Below are 23504 nucleotides of genomic sequence, written 5' to 3' on the forward strand. Positions count from 1 at the left end.
AAAATGCATTTTTTAAATTTGATATAATTACTTTTCCTTACTTTCCAGTATTAACATTTGTAATGTCAATACAGGATCGCAATACCAGAAGTCTATACAATTTATTATCTACATAACATCCACTTATTCTATTTAGATAATATTCAAGCATTCCTTTGCGATAAATACGAGTGATTGTAGCGTACAAACACCGACGTATGCAACTGTGAATGCGAATAGCATCTTATCCTTTTTGCCACCAGCCAAGTATACCGGCTTGTCTAGCGCAGCCTGCAAGCAAGAGAAAATGTAAAGGAAATCTGCGTTCGAAATTTAATTGCAGCTGAAAATTATCGTTACGTATACTTGCCTGGAAGTGCTTGTACTTTGCCCACAATTTCGGATCAAGGGTGGGTGGTTTGTCGGTGCAATAGCTCGCCTTGGGCGTAACCGTCACCGGTTTGGTTTTGATGCTGTCGTAAATCACTGGCTCTGACTTCTGTAAAGGAAGAGGAGACTGAAACAATATAAAAAACTTATTGCTCACTGCATAAGCATATGCATTGAGTAAAACTATCAATATATTACATCTAAGATCATTCATTCATTCATTCATTCAATCAATCTCTCTCTCTCTGTATCTAGTATATAGATAAAAATATATTTATAGAATATAGACCAAACTCTGTCTATACGTGTCAATCTGTCTATATGTGTGCCAATTATTCCGTTTCCAAAATATTAACAATTACAATTAACGTATGATAGACTGACTTGAGGTGTACACCTTATCCATTATACTGATCAACATAATTATAGCATATTGTGTCATAAGAGGATCTGATAAAGATGTTACATGAACGCAGGTACTCGACATGGCCGAATTGTTGCTTTACGTTCTAGGTTCGATAATCAGACCTGATAACAAATAATTGACGGTCGATCTCGAGCGCGAGGCCAGCACTCAGGGGGAAAAAAGGTACGAGGCACCGGGGATTCCATGGAAATAATGTGAAATGCCGATCAGCGATATCCTTGGCCGGAGACGTGCCGAGACCGAGCAGTCATAAATTTTGACGTGCCGAAACACGGACCGCACATATCCTCACTTACGATGGGGTAGAGGGGCTGAAGATTGGTGGACGGCTTCAGCCTGCCGGTGAACGAGTTGAATTGGTAAAACGGCATTTTTCGCAGTTGCGCAACCGACGATCACTGACGATCACGACAAATTATGGACCTCCGCGCGATCACGGAGTTTTTTCGGCCATAAACTCTGCCGCCGCAAGTGACGCAGCTGACTCAGCTGACTAGAGACCCTCTTAGCAACCTCTGATTGGTTGCTTCACCATTTTTCTTCAATTCGCGCCAGTTTTCTGAAATTTCTATTTTTATCAAACATAATAAATTAGCATTTTAAAAAACTTTAAAATTTAATTCCTATTATTATTATTTAATTTGTCTAAATATTATCAAATGATACAGTTTCTCTATAATAATTTCTTATATGCAGAAAAAAGAAAAAAATTTTCCATATAAATATGATCAATTTCATATGAATAATAAATAATTTCCATGTACAGTCCCTGGTCATATTATTAGACGCACCTTAATCTTTTAATAGATTTCAGATTGGAAGGAGAAAAAAGTTGCTAATTTTATATTTTATACATGCCTAAAAAAACTTAATATCTTTAGTAGTAACTTACGATAATTCCTTCGCGTAAACAGGATTTTTCTTCGCGTAAACGGGATTTTGTAGTAACTACGATAATTTACTTCGCGTAAACGAGTGATTTATCGTAAGTTACTACAGAAGTAACGCTCGCGTAAACGTAGTATATGTATCATAATCTTATTATTATAAAGTAAATTAACATTTTCTTATACCCATTGGACTCGACATAAATCTCTTGGAAATACTCCTATAATGTATTTTTTATTAATGAATTATTGCAGTAAACTGTTGCGCATACAACCATTATAACTTATTTGCCAGAAACAAATATCAACGAAACTTATCGATTTTTGACACGTTACAGGTTGCTCTCTCTCGCATGGGATTTTGAAGAAAAATATCGGACCCTTGTTATGACCAGGCTTTTTGATCAGAGAGTCTCTACTGCTGACGAGCCGCAAGCGCTAACATGATTCTTTAGACGGGAAGACGAATATAGCACGACAAAAGCGTCCGAAATCGGCGATTTCTGCGAAGATAGAGGGTGATCATGAGGAGGGAAGAGTCCTAAGAAGAAAGATTTTCGTGATTTTCTATGGAATCTCCATCCATAATCTTGGATGCTTGGACCGTAAAACGTGCCTTAAAATTTCCATCTGATAAAAAATATCTTTCTGATGTTTCGTAGATAATGGGAGGTAATTAGAATTGGAAATCCTCCTTTTCTTTGTTACTTTGTCCTGAATTGGAAAAATGAAAGGATCAATTAGCAGGATTACGTGGGCAAATAGGAATTAGGAAAACTGGCAAACGCGCCAAATACTACGTTTACGCGAGCGTTACTTCTGTAGTAACTTACGACAATTCACTCGTTTACGCGGAGTAAATTATCGTAAGTTACTACAAAAGCCCGTTTACGCGAAGGAAAATTCCGTTTACGCGAAGGAATTATCGTAAGTTACTACAGAAGTAACGCTCGCGTAAACGTAGTAAAAGTCACCCCGATTTTATGTTTGTCAACATTTGTACGTCGAAACGTCGAGGATGTATATGTGATTGTATATCATGCATTCGTCCAATTAAACAATTAATTGTCAATTATATAACAATTACTACGTTTACGCGAGCGTTACTTCTGTAGTAACTTACGATAATTCCTTCGCGTAAACGAGTGAATTATCGTAAGTTACTACAGAAGTAACGCTCGCGTAAACGTAGTAAATATCAAATAATGTAAGATTACACTCATTTTTTTTTATGACGATAATCGAACGTGCGTCGCGTGTGCGCATGGCGATATTTGATACATATTTTTGTCAGCGCAATTTTATTAGTTTCTGTAAGAAATACACAATCTGGATATTATCATATCTGGAATGCCTCAAGTTTCGCCTGGTTTCGCCTCTTTAGTCCGCACTCCGCACTACGCACTTCACGATCGCAAAACGTTATTTTTCGAGACTAGCGCACTCTAGTAGTGATTGTTGTGAGGCGTGAGGTTAGACGCAGCTGCAAGCTCTCAGGAAGTCAGGAATCTTGTGTGAAACGGTATTAATTCAATTTATTGTATCTCATAATAATACCTTACTGCGATCTAATTATAAGATATAAACTGAACTTTGATAGAGATATTATGTCGGGTTTCAATATCAATAATCTTAGCTTCTTGCACATGTGGACATGACTATCACTCATTTTTGATTGAAACTTATCTCTCACACTGTTACAACGCATATTTATACTGTGGAGTACAAATAAAACGTTATCTATTTTGTTTCAGGTGATTTCATGCGATTTCACAGCAAAAGAAAGTCGCTGTTGGGACAATTTGTTATCTAAGGAAAGCGAATATCATTACAGGTCCATAAGTGTTTTTAGTTTCCAGAAGTTTCTGTCTTCTTGCCATTCAGATGCAATATATATCTTGAAGATATTTCTTAGTTTTTTTCGCAGATGGATGTGCATGTGTTTTAGATTATTATACACATATAATAAATATATACAAATATATGGATAGAAGGTCCACAGCTTCCTTACAGCTATAACAATTCTTTATCTTGTTTAATACATGCATGTAGTGTGCCACTGCATGATGGACTCTACAAAAATAGAGAACATTTAAGCATAATTGATCATACTCATAGCAACATATACTGCTAGCATCGTGATTTATTGATTTATCAAGACACATGCATCCAACTGTGATTACAGTTCTGAGAAACGCATATCTGATATTCTCAAATATAAATTTCAGGATCTTTATATTGGATGGCCTTTCATCATTGGAGTACGTCGTCTCAATTCGGGATGCCGTGCAGTTTGTAGTTACAGTCAGTAACACCATCAAAAAAAATCCTCAGTGACTACATTATCCTGTGAACCCAATGGTACTGAGCTATATATTTTATCATGCTATTACAATGTAAAAGTTATCACGCCACGCGATTGACATTAATGAGTTGATATTAGTGAAATGATTGCGGCTTGATTAACGCTAAATTGTTGCGTGAGTTGCGTCAAAAGGGTGTAGATTGTTTCAATAACTTTCCACTATGGCAGCTCCTATCATGCGCGATTTTACCGACAGAGTGCCAGCGATTCAAGGCACATCATGGCTGAAAGATGTAGTGTGATTTGCAACAATGTGTTGATTCATTTTATTAAATTTCATATAATGTGACAGGGATGCCGTAACAAATATCCATGGTAAAGTATTAAGTATATGCAGGGAACAAGTTGGCTTCAAACTCCACGAATGGAAAACTTGTATTGTGCATTCATGGTGTTGATTAATAGAGATAATGGATATGTAGGAGGGAGCCTATTCTAGTATCTTGTGCATGTAGTGATCTTGCGAAAATATTGGCTAGGCCAATCGCAACATCGAATTATTCAAAACTGCATCCCAACAGAACGATGATATTTAATATCTTTTATCTCCAAGATCGGCAATTTGTTTTTAGGATCGTTTTAGTTCGAGGTCCCAACGCATTGGACCAAAAGTGCATAAGGATCGCAGATGGGGACTAGAGTATCACCAAGCTATACAAAATATTGTGTTTGGCAGGCATTGTTTGCCTTACATGCCAACAGAGCCGCCAGCATCCTTGAGCGAAGAGATTGTGGAATCTGGTCCGTTATACGTGTGCAAACACTGCAAAGATTGGTGAGTTTGTAATAGAGCATTTTAACAATCGCATTAAGATGCGACAGAAGTTTATGATTTATCCTGTTATATAACTGTAATGCCTGTAAGTGGTGATTCTTGTTTCAGTTTTCGTTTTCAAAGCAGTTTTGAAGATCACAACGCACGGCGCAGTTGGATCTTAGGGCTTTGGTGTCACGATTGTTTCGAAACAGTATGTACTCACACTCGGACACGTTCTGCGGATATAAAATGTTCTACATGCACAAAAATAAATAGTGATAAACGCGCGTATTTTCGAGCAAAAGGTATAAATAAGAGTCTGAAGCTGGGGGCCGTAAGAGTATTCTACAATCAGTGCCAATTCGTCGAGCATTTGAAAATGCATAAATTAAGTAAAGTAAATATGGGTGATTTAATGTTATTGCCACTACCTATTAACATGAGCAATAGTGATTGGTCTACTGAATTTGAAATATTATGCGAAGCACTTATGGAATGGGCATTCATATTACGCACACATATTATAGATTGGTTAAAGCTGTATAACTTACAAGATAACTGGTGGAAGCTGGTTAATGGCAAAAGTGATGACGATATGATAAATGCAGTTGTCAACAGTTATGAGGGTCGAGAATTATTTGAAACTTACGATACATCAACAACAAATATGGATTTCAGTTCATCTAATGTTAGCAAAAGCCCTTTGGACATTGAATTTATTGATGATAGTTCCATGGATAATGATACAAATAACTATTCTGCTAATATAATCTCAGACAAGAATGTCTTGGAGAATGAAGATAATCCATGTACACACACTGATATTACTTTTGTAGATTGCGGCCCTACTTCGCAATATTTTGAACCAGAAATACCAGTGAATTATACACAACAAAAACAAGTGACAGCACAGGAGGTAAAAAATTGTCACTTAGCTAATACAGCCGGAATGAATAATAAAACAAAGAATAAAGAACACAATTTACACGAAACAGACATGATTCATGAAAACGCTATTACTGCAAAAGCTGGCGATAACGGTTCTAATAAAAATCTTATCATTGAACAATCGTTGAAAGGTCATGTACAACAATATAATACAGTTCAACCTTTTGTAAAGAAAACTACAGCGAATAACCACAGTAAAACTGGCGTTCGTAAAATTTCAGATAATCCAATTAAGGTTAGTATTCCATTTCTTGCTAAGAAAAGTACAATAACTACAACTAATTTAGAGCAAAATCTTCAGACAACAAAAACAAATAGTAATTCCAAGGTACTAACTCTGCAAGATCCAAAGAATATTGCATCAATAATTAGTCAACTTCCACCTCATCTTATTTCCAACAAGAAATTGGTTGTCATTGGACAGGATTCACATAATGTCATCGCCCATGACGCAAGTGAGACGGCTATCAAAACAAATTCAAGCATCTCGATAAATAGCAGCGGTACAAATTCCAATACGTCAACGCAGAAGATGCGCGATTCCAATGTCGAGAAACTAGAAGTCACTGAACAAATTATAGTAAGAAACGGAATAAGGTATCTCTTGAAAAGTACAAGAAATATTATAAAAGCTTCAAAAAGTTCTAATTTATCAATTGTGAGAAATATCACGAAAGCTACAAAACGACCAACATCCGAACATAACACTTCAAAGTCAAGATTAACGCTCACTAATTCTAACGAAATCGAAAATGTTGGCATGGAGCAAACGGCTTCACTTCACAACAATATTTCCCTTTTAACACCTTCTCCATCTCCTTCTGAATTATCCAGCAGTTCCAGCTGCGAATTGCACGTTAAGAAACCTTCAAGCCAATTACGGCCAATTCTGCCAAAATTACAGAAAGTACCTCCGCATTTAAATTCGATATCTGCTCAGCATTCGACCCAAAATTATTTATTGGAAACAATATCACTAATTAAGGAGGACAATGGAGATCTTTATATGGACATAAAAAAAGTTAGTCGCATTCAAAAAGAAAGTTTCCGAGATGTGTGTGATGTAATAATAAAATATAGACGAGAAATGTTTGATGAGTTTTATCAAATGAATAGTTTGGAATTGAAAGAACGGCTCAATCATTTGCTATGTATTGTTGAAGAAATGCGACAAGTTTTGGACTTTATAAAGAAGGAAGTTTTTATGGAGAAGTTAAGAGCTGTCAATACGCTGCAATGCATATTAGACGAATGTTTCGATAAATATAATCGGGAAGTACGGGAGAAGCAAAGCAATGACTTGATATTAAATCAATGGGAAACGAAGGTTGATCCAGTACATAAATGTCCAATATGCAATAGACTTTTGAAACCTAAATCATATATAGCTGGATTTTCAAAATTACCTACGAATGACAAAGCGTATTGTTCTTGTTATAAAAGAGTTTGTCACATGTGTTTATCTTACCAAGGAACCATGGGACAGTTTATTGCGCATCAAAACTTTCATAAAATTAAGAAGAGCAAACCATACAATTGTCCAGATTGTCATGCTGTATTTGAATCTGCTATATCTTTAGAAATTCACACATGGACTGTTTGCTTTCATACATGGAGAAAACAAGTATTTAACTGTAAAATTTGTGAAATAGATGGTTTTAGGGATTTAGAGTCGATTACTAGACATTTTGTTATCATGCACAGCAAAACGAAGGTCGGCTGCGAAGATTGTTCCCGAGTATTTCTCTCATATGATGAGTATGTACAACATTGCACAAGGACACATCCGTCTAAAACGGAGAAGAATCCAATACGATTAGTAATATGTAAACTAAGCAATGTAATCTTACGTTGCGAGAATTACATGACATACTTGGAGAAGTACCCTGGAATTCGAAAATTAATATGGTTCAAATGTCGTTTTTGCCATTTGATAACTACAGATAACAAACATGTGTCGGTGTTACTGAACAATCATATACGAAGTAATCATGTAGAATCCATGTCAAAAATCCTTAGCAAAGAAGCATTTATCCACATTTTTGGTAAAAGATCTTTAAAATTTAAAAAAAAAAGCTCTTTGCAGCAATTTTCAGGAACACCTGAAAGTGACAAAAACACCGATGGTACCATGGTTCCTAAAATTGTGAATACTCGAACTATCAGTTCAGAAATATTCGAACATGGCTCGGAGGGTACGGAATATGCGTGGTCTACAGATATCAATGAAGTCGTCAATGAAAGTCCACGAACAATAAAACAAATTAGTGATAAGGAAAGAAGAGAATTATTGCCAAGAATAGTCAGCATTAGAGGATGGATAGAGGATGGAGCGACAAATGATTCAAAATCATCCAAATCTAAGGAGGCAGTTACGAAATTTTCCACTGAAACGAAAGAACAATCTAATTCTTCATCTCTTCAAGTTATTGAAATGATTGAAACTAAAGACGAAAATCCTTTCTCATACGAGGAAACAGCAATGGAATTAGATGATGACAAACCTAATAGCAACGAAGAGGCAGCAAAGACAAAAGAGTCTGATAAAGATAACAACGAATTGACAATGAATGTTGTATGCCAGTCTGAAAAGCTTTTATTAGTAGACACAGTTGATGTTCGTGTAGATTCGCCAATCATATTGAGTAAAAAAGTTCCGAATTCCACATTCGAAAGAAGCACAGATAGCCGTATAAAAATAGTTGACTTGAAGACAATATGTGAATCAGAGCAATTCACGGAGATGAGCGATATAGAGATGAAAGATGAAAACGCAAGTTACATGACATCCATACCAAAACCTCCTCCACTTGCCAGGATGCCGCAGCATTTACTTGAACCTGTAGAAGTCAATGAGCTAGAAAATGAGCCGGAAAATAAGCTGGAAAATAAGCCGGCCATTAGCCGGCCAAGAAAACCAAGAGCGAAGAAGTCTTTCGTCCGAATAGTAACCAATAAGTCAAAAATGCGTATCGCTTTAGGAACAGATACACAAAACGAAGAAGGTATTGATTATCTCTGCCACTTATGCAACGAACGGATTAATACTTCTCGCTTCGTGGTACAGACACACTTTCGTGAAAAGCATTCAGAGTACAGAGTAGCGGTAATCACTCCTCGATTATCACGGATGTCGCCCGACTTTATTAACGGTGGTTATAAAAAATTTATAAATAGCAAGAAGCGAAAATCGGACAGCGCTTTATTTGTAACCAAAAGAAAGCGTCGATGGACTCAAAGAAAGCGTAGAGATGTAGAAATGAAGGATATGAATCCGCCAGGATTATGCGTGATACAGGAGACAGCGGAGGAAAATTATAGAGACGGCGAAGGTAATTTCATATGCAAGAAATGCGGTCAACAATGCACCGATATGCCCGATTTAAGAGAGCATATCGCTGCCAATCACCGATTGAAGGGCCGTTACCTGATATGCCTGGAATGTGGCGACAACTTTATGGTCGCTCCTAGCTTGCAGATGCATCTTAAAGCTCTCCACAGTATAGAAGATCCTATCAGTTACATGAATCAAAACCCCTCTTATGCCCCTGACGACGATGACTCGCAAACGGGAGAGAGAACGACGGTGGCTAATCAATGCTACGTCTGTATGGCAGTTTTTGAAGATAAAGCTGCGGTAGACAAGCATCTGAGGGTGCATGGCATGGCTTTCCTGAATCGTAAGAGGATAGAAGCGAGAAACGCCCTGGAGAAAAAGACCGTTACGCAGGATGATAAGCCAAGTATTACAAAAAACGATTCGAAAGAGGCTGCGAAACCGGACAAACCAGCAGAAACAATCCTAGAAAAAATTAATGTAAGTAATTAAATTTACTCGCACTTGTCAAAAGTTATTGATTTCACCGCTAAAGTTGTACGTTGATTGTTTCAGGCGGCGATATAGCTACAGGCTACAGAAGATGAAACGTATAAAGGAAAGACGTACAGAGAAGAAGGCAGTGTTGTAATATAATGGATTCATCAATCTTACTTATACGCTCGTTTCTGTACATTTGCGCGCTCAACTCTTCATTGTTATTCCTAAATATTGCATCAGTGAATCATTAGATCTCTTTTTTTTCTACTACGTGTACCTTGTAACATATTACTTTCTTATGTAATACTATTTAGGCAGACAGGTAGAAAATGATTTATTATTCGTTAGCATGTAATGATGCGAGCAAAACGGCAATAGAATTAGATAATAGTAAGTCTGATAAACAGTAAGAAGCCTGATATTTAAATTGATCTTTTTTTTCCTGAAAAAATTACATTTTTATTACATGTTATTTAAAAATTATGTTAAAAAATTCATTTTTTAATAATATATTTTACCTACTTTTACTATATTAGACGATACATATTAATGTTTGTAAAATTAATACAATTTATATTTGAAAAATATTGTAAATAAGGTATATATTTTTCAAATATATTTTATATTAATACTTGAATGACTCGAAATTAAATCATTATAATAGCTCGTGTTTAATACATGTAAGTATTAATTCAAAATATAAGAAAATATAAGATATAAGAAAATGTAAATCGTTATTTTGTGTAACGGATTAATGTCTTTTTGTATATTGTATTAGTTTACTAGTTATATATCCTAACTTACGGCATGTGAGAATAAAAGAATCCTACATTAATTGAATATCACAAATCATCTTTTATTGAATTGTGGGATTGATATCAATATTCATATAATAAAACAAAAATGGATAGAATATATATATATATATATATATATAGTTCTTTATTACATCATTCTCTTATTTGCACAGACAATGCTGATTATTGCTTAATCGATAAAGTTTTTTATTGATTGACACATCGAGATATCCGAGTTAAACCAGTCGGATAGCAAGACTTCGGAAGGAAACCTTTTCGCAGGAATATGTCTCCTCACCATTTGCCTTATCTACATATTTATACGTTTATACGTTTAATACTCGGTGGCATGAAAATATCGGTACGTTTCACGCATGTTACAAACAAAACATGGCATTCTTATTTTAAATCGCTTTACCTCGAGCAGATATATTTTCATTGCACATGAGCGCAGGTACTAGAGAAAAGGTTTGGGGCACTGAACACTTTGATTGCAGTCCCGTAAGGGTATTTACAGTTTGTCTTCTCTGAAATACTTAGAGTTTTATAGTTGCGAAAGTATTCTATTTTCAAATATCCAGTGAATATGTTATCGATTATAAATCAAGTACTTTAAAGTGATACTAAAGTTTCCCTTTTTGATCTCCATTATTCTTGTTGATCGTTATCGCGCAAGATAAAACTTTAATGTAAGTACTTTCGAAAACAATATTTTTTTTTTACGATGCAACTTACATTTAGGGCCAAGATTACCGAACTCATTTCATCACAAAATAATATTGAGAAGGATATCGTAAGCATTGGTCCCTTTTATAATCCTTCAAGACAAACGTATACTCTTACGGGTCTTGAAATTTGCTTTTCTTTTTTCTCTTTTTTTTTTGGCACAGTTACTAGCGAACACACATGTTTGAGATTATACATTGCGATTGGTCCATGATCCTCGCATTTGGGCATTTAGCGCGAACAAGAAACCTATATATTTACACGTACGTCGCTTTGTGGAGTCTCCGCACGATCATGACGCACACTGTTTCGCTTATTGATTTGAGCACGAATAAAGTCAACTCTCGCGACAAGTTGAGCCGGGTGTCTATATTGTCTTTGGTGATCTATATTGCATTGACAGTGTCGATTTTATAGCGTTCCACTGCACAGTTTCCGACACTATTGAATCATATGTAACGCTTAGTAAATAATCAATTATAACGTTAATTAATAAACAACATTGCCATTATTTAACGTTGAATTGTGAATTGACTATCGAAAGATCTACCCGGTTTTTGAAATATTAATTTAAAACTACCTAATATGTGCTATATTTTATTGTTATTATATATATAATCTTCATGTATTGCATACAGACTCTGTTGCGAAAATCCTAGTCAATAACGCGCCCGTAATTGCTTTAATTATCTCTTATCATGCGCCTGCATGACAATCTTCCTTCGTCTATCACACGAAACATCTAAATAGAGATTTTCAATTTGTTTTAGATTGTCTAAGCGACTACGGTAATTAGGAATTTTGATAGAATCGTTGTCCCACTTTCGGAAGGACTTTGAAATATTAGGCGTTGCGAGTGGAACACGAAAAAATCAACGTTTTTTCACCCTGATATATCTTTCCTCTCTCTCTCTCTCTTAAACTTTAATAAACTTTATACCATTTAGACAAATTTGTTACCATCACGTGCACAATATTTTACGTTACAGATGTCGATGGCTTCTTTTCGCAGGAAGTACCGACACGACTGTCGGCATCAGCGTTCGATTCCTCCCCTGGGTTATCCATGTCGACCACCGAAATCACTGGGCTCGTCGGACGAGGTCTCGATTCTTGACGGAAGTTCGAAACGGTATCGCATCGAGTCTCTGGGGTGGAATCGTTCTTTAAGGGTACGGAATGGCTAGTGGCACCGATTATCTTCGGGGACGAGGAGGACGACGAACTCGACCGCGTCGTCTTCAGTTCGTGTTCGGCGGGACTGACTGCCTCTTCGCTGTCGTTCTCTCTGAACAATTTCCTCAGATCACTGCCCAGTCTCGTATCGACTGGACTCATCTTCGAGTCTACGGCGGTAGTCAGGGCTAAGGAGTCCGGTGGTTTCTTGGCTCTGACAGTACTGTCCAACTCGCCGAAAGGAACCTTGATCTCGCTCGTGGTCCATACGTCGGAATTGGGACTGCACGAGCCACGAGACGTTGTTTGGGTAACCTTTGGTTTCATCGCGTCGTCCATCGAGTGCCAACGATGCGGTCTCGTGATCGACGTACCTTGTGCGATAGCGCTTAAGCTGTTCGCCGGGATAATTCGATGAGGAAACCGAGGCGAGCCGCGTATCTTCTCTCGAGAGGACGACTGACTCGTGCTCGTCTCTGAAATATTTTCAACATCGCAGTGTTTAAATTTAAAAGCTTTCTCTTCAAAATATCTTTGAATGAATTTATTGCAAGATATATTACGCAATAAAAAAAGACATTTAGAACCGTATCTTTCCTTTCTCTTTTTGAGAGAGAGAAAACGATATTTTTGTATTAATATTAAATATAAAATATAATAAACGAATGAAGTTACAGAAGCCATAAAATTTCGACGCACTAGATATATTTCTGTAAAGGCAAAAATGTTAAACAATATATGCGTGTATTTAATTAAAATTTAATATGTCGAGGTCAGGTCACTTACGTGGCGGTAAGCTGAAATTTACTTTAGGCTCGCTACTTTCCTTGCGACGTAACCCAAGGCTCAACCTACGGTCTTCCTCGCTAGTGATGCTAATTATTGGTCCTGAACCGCATCGTGTGTGAGGCGAGTGAGTGCCTTGGGCATCCACCTGGCAAGTAGAGGCAGCTTTCGCGCCGGGCACTAAACCAGCGATGTAGCCCATATGGACGCGAAGCGCCGACGCGACTCCTAATGAAGATAATGTAAGCAGCATATTAAATATGCGGATGAATTATAGGAAATGCGAGATCTGAACGCAAAATATATAAACCACATTTATTTATCAAAATACGAAACCTACAATGTTATATGTTATATAATATAATACGCAATAACATCTCTTCCCCTCTTCCCCCCTATCAATTTACGAACGATTATAGACCGCAATGTGCATCGAATCTAAATAATTTACATTTACTTCTTGCAAGTGAAAATTTCACGACCGAGCAAAAAGCAAAATTATTTCGATATAATACGCGGACGGACCCAATTCTCTCATTTTTTACCTTTATGTTAAATTTCCTGCCGTGGTTGTTACGTGCTTTTGTAAAAATGTTCCTTTATGAGAGAAATTTACTCGCTTCTGACGTTGCAATATACATATACAGTTAAATCGTGTCTATATCACATCGCTTTAAGGTGTAAAGTGCCTTTATTCTTTTATTCTCCGACGCTTTCTCTTACCGCCGAACGACGCTGTGGAGGTTTTCCTGCTGCTCGGCCTGCTGCCGAAGAGACTGAAGAGTCGTTGAAAAACGCCCAGCCGGTTCGGGCCCTCGGTCTCCCGGCGACGGTGTAGCTTGTAAAGGTCGGCCAGGCTTTGTCTGGGATCGCCCGGCTCCAGGTCCGGTTGACTGCTAAATGCTACGGTACCGCGACGTATGCCTAATTTCAACAAGGGCCAAACTCGTATATGACGCGAAACCACCATTATGTGTCGAGCGATCATTATGATGGACGCGCATTATTAAAGCCTGGATCTCTGCCTAGCCGTCGGCATTTCGCACAAGCGAAAGCACGTGCGAATTTAGACGACATTTATGCGGAAGTGAGTCATGAATCCAATGAATGTCCGCGCGCGCGCAACAGAGAATATTCCTTCATTATCCCAAAAGAGATTTATCCATATATCTCTGTGAATGATAATTCTTCGAGAACACGAACCAGAAATCTTTTTATACCTATTTTAATCGATTTGCGTTATTCATTTAGAGCGACAGTACTATATCTTGATCTCTGAACATTAATAATACAATATCGCTGACTAGACAATCGTTCATCTCAGATTCGCGACGCAAGTGCTCCAAATTTTTACTCCATATTGAGATCAGTGTTCTCTTAATCCCGTGTAACGTCCTAATCGGATTACGACTGCAGCTTCAGGATGAAAATCGTCTTTAGAATAGAAGAAGAAGGAGGGAAGATATGTATATATGTCTCTTGTAATAGTACAACGTTAAGATGTGTCTGACTAGCTTCCTTTCTCGTGCATTTTTAGAACGTCAAGCTGAAACATTCTCTGACATACTATATATACCATTCGAAATCTCTGTCATAATTATCTAAAGAGATTCAGAAGGTCGATAATATTGCGAATTGTAAGTTATGCTGTGTAAATCCAAAGTTGGCGGCAAGCGCACGAAGATTCGCATCTTTAATCAGCTTGCGAGGCATATGTTCGTTCGTTTCAAATAGTGACAGTGCAGATACCTTGACATATGAAGGAACTTGAGATCGATAATTACTAAATATTTCCGTCATCTGAGTTTCAGTACGCGAGCATATTGCGATATGTGGCGAGTACGTCATATATCATGTACACATTGCAGTATGTAATTTACGTAATGCAGGGATGTATTACTGATGGGTGTCTCATATCATTAGCGAAGAATATATTTTTCCCGCGACAACATCTTGATAGATCAGAAACTAATATTTCCGTAATAAAAATTGTGGTTACACTTTTTTTTCCCAACACGAGTCATCCTTTCTGAAAAATCTTAATTAAAGCGCGAATTGCGTTAATATCAATATCCAGTTTGCGTTCAAATAGGGAAGCGATATTCGAAATTGGGTCGCTGGATCGTCTTTTTCCGAGAAAACGGTTCCGAAACTTTTCAAAGCATTCGCGATTCTCAGTGGTGAGGGAGAGAGAGAACACCCCGTGTGCATGCATACACATAAACCGATGCGCGCAGCCTTTGACCTCGTTCGATTCGGCCACGGTAGATATTCAGAAATATTGGGGTGGAACGTGCAGTCGGCGTGCAGACTCGTACTCGTACTCGGCGTACGACGTACCTACTCGTGTGCGGAATTGTCTGGACTTATCGAGAGGTCTCTCCGGGATTTTGGAGACACGAGTGTAATGCGAAATCCCGGAACGAGGATCGATATGCGTACCGCGGAAACCCATCAACTCTCTTCGACCAGCGGAGCTCTCTTGCTCGCGAATAACACTCAATTGATGTTCTCGCGATCACGGTCAAGTTGATGCTAACGATAATTGCTGGTACACGCGCGGGGAACACGGGGTACTCGATACATGTCTTGCGCTCCGGCGCGGTGTGTCGCCGTCGGTGAATTATCGGAGCGTAAATATGCATGTGCATGACAGTTGAAAGCGGATATTCCACGGAGGGAAATGCGCGGTATTTGCGCTGCAAATGGCAAAGTGAGGCGACGAGTTTTCGAGGAAAGTTTCCCTTTGTCAGGGCGCGCGCGCGCGCGTTCGACAGTTAGAAATAAATAAAATCAATTACGAGGCGCACACGTGTTTCCCGCGCGTCGCGACGACATGAGCGAATAAAATAATCGCGAGTGATTATTGCATTTTGTCCATGCGATCTGTAAAAAAAAGTAGATCGGTTAAAATGAGAATGGAAAGGGATTTATTCCTCTCTCTGCGAGATTGATCACCTACAGCTACTCGACATGGCCTTGTACGACTGTTGATCGAGTCTAAAGTTAAATACTTCTAAAACTCTATTTTAAAGAGGATTGACTATTGCTACTTTGCCTTGTTAAGTTTTTTGTTTCGCATTATATACAAAGCTTATTGTTATATACAAAGCTTCAGAAATGTGTTTTTGTACACCTAATTCCCGCGATAGTGTTTCGAGTACTAAATTTGCGCATGCATATGTTACATTTCTCTGTGAAAGCGATAACCGCTTCGTCAAATCTAATTTATGAAACAGGGGAAATCTCGGGAAAGAATTTAAATGAGACGCTTATTCCTGCTACATTAACGTCTTCTAAATCTCGCGAACTCTTTCTTCACGCTTCAACTCAGGCAGGCGAGCGCGAATAAACGTTTTTCAGGCAATTTTCGTGCAATAAAGGGATTTCTGTCACCTTCCTCGGACATCTGATCGACAGAAAAAGAGAACGACGAAGCGAGAAAAAACATTAATACTTATGGTTCCTTCCTTCTCTCCTGGTAGCAAAAGCTCGATTCGTCGTGCAAGTTTTGACACGTCTATTCCTGTCTTCCGGTGCTTTCGTTTCGACCTGTCAGTTGCACCTTCACGTATTTACATCAAGCAAACTTCAACTTCACGTTTTTTGTAATAAATAATGTATTTCGACGAAGAAGGTTTCGGTCCTTCATAGAATCAATGCGAACCTTATAGCTTCCAAGTTTAGAATAATAAAAATCAATTTATCGTTCCGTAGAATGCCACATATATGAATCGACTCTGTCGGCCAATCAATATTATGTTACTTCTTTCTATGTAATACGGAAAGACGTTCCGGTAGCTTTTAAGGTACAGTTAGACAAATCGCGACAGCTATTATAATAGCTATTATAATAGCTGTCGCGATTTGTCTAACTGTACTTTAAGAAGGATCGATTCAACGAAGTCACGAGGATTGAGCGTCCAAAATAAATCCAAACGTTTTAGTCGAGTAAAGATTGGAATAGAATTGTGTTTTTGCACGGCGGATCTCCGTATCGCGATGCCGATTTACACTTACCGGACGAATCCGCGGAGGGCCAGCTGGCTCGGGGAATAACCGGCGGCAGGACACTGAGCAACAATAGAGGTAAACCGCCCCCGATACTTGGATTTCGTTGCGGGATCGAGGCGCTTGATGAAGTGCGCGACGGCTCCACCGGCTCCTGCGCCAGTTGCTTCTCTAATCTGGCCAATTCCAGTTCCAGCTGTGCCATCTCACGACGATAAACTCGGTTTTGCACCTCCACGCGATATTGCAGCTCCCTATTGTCCAAAATATGATTACTTTTAAAGGAAATGCCAAACTTTAAATTATTTAGACAATTTTCACAGACGCAAACATCCTATACGTACATTTAATTAAAATCTACATCTCATCGACAAATTCCTAAACATAGCGTACGATATAAGATCATATTCTTGGGATATATGAATGTGTTCTTATATCGTACGCTATGTTAAGAATTTGTCGATATAAAAGTACGTATAAGATGTAGATTTTAGTGCGACAGAAACGTAGACCAAGTCTTCCATTTTGCTCGGGTCGTTCAGTAGCAAATAACGCAGCAACTCAATCGCCACTTAATTTCGCAAACATTTTATTTGCGAAACGGATATGTTTGTTGCCAGAAAATCGTACGACGCAATGCGAGTTCTCCCTCAGCATCCGCAGAAATAACGCGAGGGAATTCTAGCCGGTAAACGAGATATAAAGGGATATCGTCTTGGAGGTCGATCCGCCTCATCGATTATCTCCCGCAGTGAGAACTTATAGAACGATACCATTGCTTTTTACTGTCTTATCTCCCGCGACTCTTGATTTTCTGTTGTCTTCACTTCCGCGTTTTAGGTCGCGAAGACGATTCTCGCCGGTCACACTCACCTTCTGTCGTCGGTAACGAATCTACGCGTGTTGCACTCGATCTTGAGACCGAGACTCTGCACGACCGGGTCGGCCCTCTCCCCCGCCAGGATATTCGCCAGTTGGGGCAGGAAGAGGAGAGCCAGGGTCGCCGTGGTCGAGGCCAGAATCAGGGCAGTGATCGTGACAAAGGCCAGGGTCGCGCGATCGGGCATCAGGTTGGCTAGCACTACGACGATGCCCGACGTGATTACTACGAAGTACACGCTCATACCGATGTATTGGGAGTCGTTTAGGGCTGGAATCTTTACGTGCCTGAAATCATCAGCGATTCGCTCGTGTATATCTCCATACGAACTGGCGTACTGTTCGATGATGCAACCTGACTTTAGCTCTAACGGAAGGCACGTGACATGTCTCTCGACGAACTGTTTTATTTAAACCGCTTACGATCAATCAAAGGATAAACAGAATTGTAGCGACATTTCCTGCGGGAATTATACAGATATTCGAGAAATTAATAGCTGGCTCGCTATCAAAACGCGCGGCATGAAGTATGCAATAGATTAATCTCTATTATCGGGGGAGCTGGCCTGCTTTGCAATATCCACGGACTTGGAAACGTCTTTATCCCTAAGCTCACCTTGTTTCCCAGGCCATGTAGACCCCGACTACGAGTAATAAACCTTTGTAAACGTAGAGAGCGCTTAACCAGCCGTTCGTATGCTGCGAGCGGCACACCTCCACCTGTGCAAAGGCAAATAAAGGCACGAGTTAATTGGCCGTGGGTCGTTAACGATAATTACTGTGGCGTAACCGTGACATTCGGGCCATATAGCCTCGCCTGGAAATGACGAAACGAGCCGGACGCGAGTCCCGCATGCGTTTCGCGCTGGTTTTACCTGGGGCTGATACACCACTCCCCGATCCTGCGGGCTTATCTCCAGGGTAAGATTCTGCAGGTGACGTTGCATCGGGTCCAGAATCACCCACAGGGTCACCACGACGACGTCGATCACCAGAAGCATGCAGATTAAGAATATCAGCTGGGTATCCTGGAGCAGCTGGAAAGCACGAAGCGATAACTGTGATTTACAAATTTGACCGTGGCATCGATTCCGCGAGCGCGCGGAAGCGCGTATATAACTTTTCGGTGTTTTTTTTTTTCATCGATACAAATATTGGTTTCGCGTCTGATCACGTTACGTGTCGCCCTTCGAAATGGGGGAGCGGAAAATTATTGTTCGCATGTCGCTAACCTTGTTCTTGACGACCCCGCTCCGGCTTCTCGTGAAGATTCTGTGTACCCGATAAGTCTTTGTGAACATCGAGCCGAAAGCCATGGAGAAGCCGGCCGACAGCAAATACACTCTTGCCTGTTGATAAGAAACGAACGGCACATGTTATCCTTGTCTTTAGAAGAGAGCATTTATTGCAATTGCGAAATATTATAGGAACGAGCATTTTGTAATGATCGCTGAGAAAACATGTAAAATGCGTAATTATCGGGCATTTGTATAATTCTCGACCAATCAGTAATAATTGCATCGTTATTATTGCGTGTAAAGAAAATTGCGCTTTTCCCCAACTTCAATCACTTTTCTCAAAGAGATCCTCAGGTCCGATTTGTTTAACCTTTAGAGGCCGGGGGTGGTCGAAATATCGACCACCCAAAAAACACAAGCTATTTGATGTTTTCAGGCAAAATTTGTGTGTTGAATAAGAGAAAAATAGTAAAAAAAAAAAGTCTTCAAGTCCTTTTCCCGGCCTCTAAAGGTTAAAAATAAAACGCACCTTCAACGTAATGTTTCTAATGCAAAGCGTCCGGGATTACTGCGGAACGTTAGCATACATTGTATAAGTCAAATCGACACCGATAATATTGATCGCGTCGTCGAGGACGTTAATTCCTCGTAATGGGTGTTAATCACCTTGCACACTGTAGGATAATAACCATCGCTGTCGGACAGCGTGGCGTCGTCCAGTCCCAAAAGTATAACGGCACCGTAGACCAGGCCGCAACCAACCGCTGCCATGTTATTCAGCCTCGGGCTCGACAGTTTTATGCTTCTGCCAATATCCAGGAATAATGGACTTGAGTGATATATCGTGACGATTTGCATACAGATTCATGGGTACATAACGAGCGCGATATCCCCATGAGTGAGCTGTCTTCATTTATTTTGATTCGTAAAATCGACGACGTTGCATATACTTCTACATTTACTAAAATTATTCCATCAATTTCTTTCTTTTCTTTTTTAAGAATAATCGATAAACGTTCAGAGACCGTATTTGCACCGAGTATAAATATTGTAATAAAATCGTTTAGATGTTCCATGAGCTCTTCCGTGATATTCACCATTTTATCAATTGTATGACGATACATTGTTTGTATTGAATATCGAACTTACTTGTGCTTGCGAAAGTGAAGATTAAAGGCCAGAAAAGCGAGCGCTAAGGTGACACCGACGCTGGCGATGCAGGTGATAGCGAGAAACGCGGCAGGTGCCACTGTCACCATTCGTAATCTGTGTGCAATAATAACAAACTCGATCACTCCGCCTGTTACCCTCGAACTTGATGAATTATCGAGCGGCATAAATTAATTTAATACGATGCTCCGCGACGTTATAATTGCTATACCGTTATTGCTGTACAATACATTACGCTAACTCGCTACAAGCTGTAATTATCGTTGTCGAATTATTGCCGTATGCAAACGTGCGTCGAAACTAGATAAATATTTGACGGTGGCGATGATTTGAGATATTCCATACGTATAAGCCGGTGATTATTTCATTAACACCTCGTTAGGCATGGAAAGATTAGATCAATCTTGATTCCGCTTTATTAAATCCAGATTGTACACGGAAAGAACGGTTTTGCTGAAGTATCTAAAAATTTAGCTGGATACAGATCTGAAAATAATTTTGTTGCTACAAAATAATTATGTAGAACACTCAAACTGATTGCTAAAATGTCAAAATTTTTTACAGCATTATCATCATACTTCAGCGATCTACTATAATTATTTTGATGGTGCAACAAAATTATTTTCAGATCTGTATCTAGCTAAATTTTTAAATACTTCAGGAAAACCGTTCTTTCCGTGTAACAATAAAATCAGACGTAATGAAAATATGCGCTACGAGCAGTGCTAATACCTTTCGGTGTTTTATTACGTACATCAAACTCTTCAAATATGATTACTCAAGTATTTAGATTAGACACGTCAATTTATCAACATGCAAATTAGGATAATCAAAATTTGATTTACCTAATAACGATGAACGGTTCAATCAAGAGTGATAACGCTGATAATACGTACCGGAAGACTCTACGAGCCGCTGGTACTTGCCCTCCGGGCCATCTTGTAGCCTCACATCCTGGACAGTTCATTATCAGTTTCTCATCTTCGGGAGTGTAGATAGCTATTCTCTTAATATCGTGTCCTGTAATCGAAAAACTTTGCCATCAGCCACCGGAAGCGTGACACGCTATCAGATTGCAATTGGATCGTTTAGTGAATTTTATCTTCATGTACCTTTGATGTTACAAAAATCAATACTCGTCACTTAAGACTAATTAATTAAGTGACTTCTAGTTCAATATTTGCTGTGCGCTGAATTTATTTGCGGGCTAAACTTTTTGAAATACAAAAAAATCGCAATTATTGGTGAAACAGGAAGTAACAAAATTGCGGGCAGAAAGATGAATTTTCTAGGAATAAAGGCTATCGATTTTTACTTCAAACCAAATTTTTTTGCCCACTCTGCTCTATTCCGATTTCTCTTTCCTTTCATCGTGATGTCTGGTAAAACTGTTCCGTTCGTGTGTCAGAAAATAAGTAGCGGAAAGAGATCGAGATGACCAAAGGGACGTTTATTCACGTTAGGAGCGTAATTTCCTCTTTCTCTCGTTTGCTTGCACAACTACCGCTTTCTCCTCCTTATAGAGAGCAATTTTGAGGGCGAAATTAATTACCCTTCTAACGTACGCGAGAGACTGGTGATATATACAGAAACAGAAAGGAGTTTGAACTATAATCCACGAATAAAGTGTCAACAATGCCGGAATCAACTCCCAATTATAATCGCGCTTTAAAGTTTTATCTTAACAATATTAATTTTAGCAAAGTGTCACAGACGTGACTCTTGTGGAGTATTGATGATTATCTTCTTATTGGGGATAGAATTATAATGCACGTTGAAAGGGCAACGTTAATCAAACCGAGGCGAGGCTTCAATTCCTTCCACCTCGTCGTTCGGTGTCCTTAGAAATCCATTATCCGCCCCCTTTTCTCTCGTATCCGTTTGACGATTTATCGGTTAGTGTCAGTAAGCTCGGATATTCGCGAGGCTAGCAAAAGGTGGATTGGAGCCGTGCGAACCTTGTCAGCATTGCTTTTCACCACACCTGAGGCCGAAATTTCAATGAAAAACCTATTCGGCTAACCGGCTAACGGATTAAGCGCCATTCGATTAAGGTGGTCGTTTCTTATAGCAAAGCGTGACATTATAGCGAGTTAGTAGGCACACACATACGCTAGATTAGAAAAGATATATTTATTTTTCTAAAACGATTTTAATTGTTTTCACAACAGTTGAAAAAAAATTTTTTTTTATCTTTTTTAACGTGTCACATTTATGTCAGCGTCATATAATTATATTTATAATAAAAAAATTTACGGTTTTATAGAGTAATACAATGTTAGTTAAACGTAATGATTAATTTAATAATATTATGTAACAGAAAATTAATAATCTGTCGGGTAATTCTGGAAATTGAGATATTATACTGTATCGCTCAATCGGTCTAAATGTCATTCATAATATTATGCAAATCGATGCGATAGCCAAGTTGTCTTGATTCTATATGCTGATGCATATATAATTAAAATCAAATTAATATTAATTTGATATCGGTGTCATTGTGCGTAAATGTAAAAGTTGTAACAAACAATAAGCATGAGAGCGTTTTGTAGCAAGTCATAGAAATGTCCGATTGTCTCTTAAATCTTTCAGCAGACTTCTTGCGTTTGATTCTGAAACAAGTAATCTGGATTTCTTGCCAAGTTCTTGAAGGAAGTACGATCAATTATTGTGCTCGTTTCACATTACATTCAGTGAGAATCAGTGAGAATCAAAAGAATAAAAATCCAATTATAGACCGGTATGACTTCGAGACTTTCGTATCAGGATTTTCGATTCTAATTAATCTCTGGAATACTTTATTAAAGTGTACAGTAATTATAGAACACTTCATATAGTAGCCATTTATCGTTAAGAAATAAGATAATATTATTTTTATGCGTCTTAAATTATTTCGATATCATACATTTTTAAGATATTTCCTGTATATAGGGGGTGATAATATGTACTTTCCTTCATGAAATTCACATGTAATGTAGCAAGAAAGAATCGTATTCAAAGATAGTAAAAACGTTTAATAATTCATATTTAACTATTTGAAGGCGTTATAAATTCTGTACTAATCAAGAACTCGCTTGAATAAGTAAAGATACTGGATCACACGAGTTAAAATGCTCTAAATTTCTCTTCCGAGCGTAAACCTCTTACGCAG

The 23504-nt window shown here is 38.6% G+C and overlaps 3 protein-coding genes across 9 annotated transcripts in view; 1 reads left to right on the top strand and 2 right to left on the bottom strand.

Annotated features, from left to right (window-relative positions):
* Nucleotides 1-6: 6 nt before the first annotated feature.
* LOC139772941 (uncharacterized) lies at nt 7-1269 on the bottom strand. Of its 2 annotated transcripts, none has more exons than XM_071707014.1 (3): nt 1093-1269; nt 350-496; nt 7-270 (listed from the first exon to the last, which is right to left on the bottom strand). In XM_071707014.1, the coding sequence occupies exons 1-3, from the start codon at nt 1165-1167 to the stop codon at nt 133-135; spliced, it is 360 nt and encodes a 119-aa protein (XP_071563115.1). In that variant the 5' UTR covers nt 1168-1269; the 3' UTR covers nt 7-132. The 2 variants fall into 2 exon arrangements, with proteins under 2 accessions (XP_071563115.1, XP_071563116.1); XM_071707015.1 differs by having other exon boundaries at nt 350-478; nt 1093-1267.
* A 1731-nt stretch (nt 1270-3000) lies between these two features.
* LOC139772931 (uncharacterized) lies at nt 3001-10410 on the top strand. 2 transcript variants are annotated; one of them, XM_071706987.1, is made up of 6 exons: nt 3001-3205; nt 3438-3517; nt 3912-4044; nt 4621-4823; nt 4932-9570; nt 9646-10410. In XM_071706987.1, the coding sequence occupies exons 3-6, from the start codon at nt 4042-4044 to the stop codon at nt 9655-9657; spliced, it is 4857 nt and encodes a 1618-aa protein (XP_071563088.1). In that variant the 5' UTR covers nt 3001-3205; nt 3438-3517; nt 3912-4041; the 3' UTR covers nt 9658-10410. The 2 variants fall into 2 exon arrangements, with proteins under 2 accessions (XP_071563088.1, XP_071563089.1); XM_071706988.1 differs by lacking the exons at nt 3001-3205; nt 3438-3517; nt 3912-4044 and adding an exon at nt 4089-4363.
* A 64-nt stretch (nt 10411-10474) lies between these two features.
* The window catches only part of Gaba-b-r3 (gamma-aminobutyric acid type B receptor subunit 3), a 68532-nt gene continuing 55502 nt past the window's right edge, over nt 10475-23504 (bottom strand). For 3 of the 5 annotated variants that reach the window (XM_071706984.1, XM_071706982.1, XM_071706985.1), the window contains 11 exons: nt 21250-21373; nt 20333-20449; nt 19850-19988; nt 19178-19294; nt 18821-18982; nt 18562-18665; nt 17940-18233; nt 17076-17320; nt 13779-13979; nt 13056-13283; nt 10475-12745 (listed from right to left, as the gene is read on the bottom strand). In XM_071706984.1, coding sequence (XP_071563085.1) covers nt 12072-12745; nt 13056-13283; nt 13779-13979; nt 17076-17320; nt 17940-18233; nt 18562-18665; nt 18821-18982; nt 19178-19294; nt 19850-19988; nt 20333-20449; nt 21250-21373 — 2405 coding nt within the window. In that variant the 3' untranslated portion in view covers nt 10475-12071. Of the gene's footprint in view, nt 12746-13055; nt 13284-13778; nt 16465-17075; nt 17321-17939; nt 18234-18561; nt 18666-18820; nt 18983-19177; nt 19295-19849; nt 19989-20332; nt 20450-21249; nt 21374-23504 lie in introns of those variants that run through there. The other 2 variants (XM_071706983.1, XM_071706986.1) reach the window with 2 other exon arrangements.

Source organism: Temnothorax nylanderi, unplaced genomic scaffold (assembly GCF_030848795.1).
Source record: "Temnothorax nylanderi isolate EJ_2023f unplaced genomic scaffold, tnyl_v1.0 TNYL_tig0055_pilon, whole genome shotgun sequence".
NCBI lineage: Eukaryota > Metazoa > Arthropoda > Insecta > Hymenoptera > Formicidae > Temnothorax > Temnothorax nylanderi.

Excerpts from the sequence above, each read along its gene's own strand:
- LOC139772941 (XM_071707014.1), bottom strand. The coding sequence starts at position 1,167 with ATGCCGTTTTACCAATTCAACTCGTTCACCGGCAGGCTGAAGCCGTCC. Across the intron at positions 497-1,092 it reads TTCAGCCCCTCTACCCCATC|TCTCCTCTTCCTTTACAGAA; the intron begins GTAAGTGAGGAT and ends ATATTGTTTCAG. Across the intron at positions 271-349 it reads CAAAGTACAAGCACTTCCAG|GCTGCGCTAGACAAGCCGGT; the intron begins GCAAGTATACGT and ends TCTTGCTTGCAG.
- LOC139772931 (XM_071706987.1), top strand. Across the intron at positions 4,824-4,931 it reads TGCAAACACTGCAAAGATTG|TTTTCGTTTTCAAAGCAGTT; the intron begins GTGAGTTTGTAA and ends TTCTTGTTTCAG.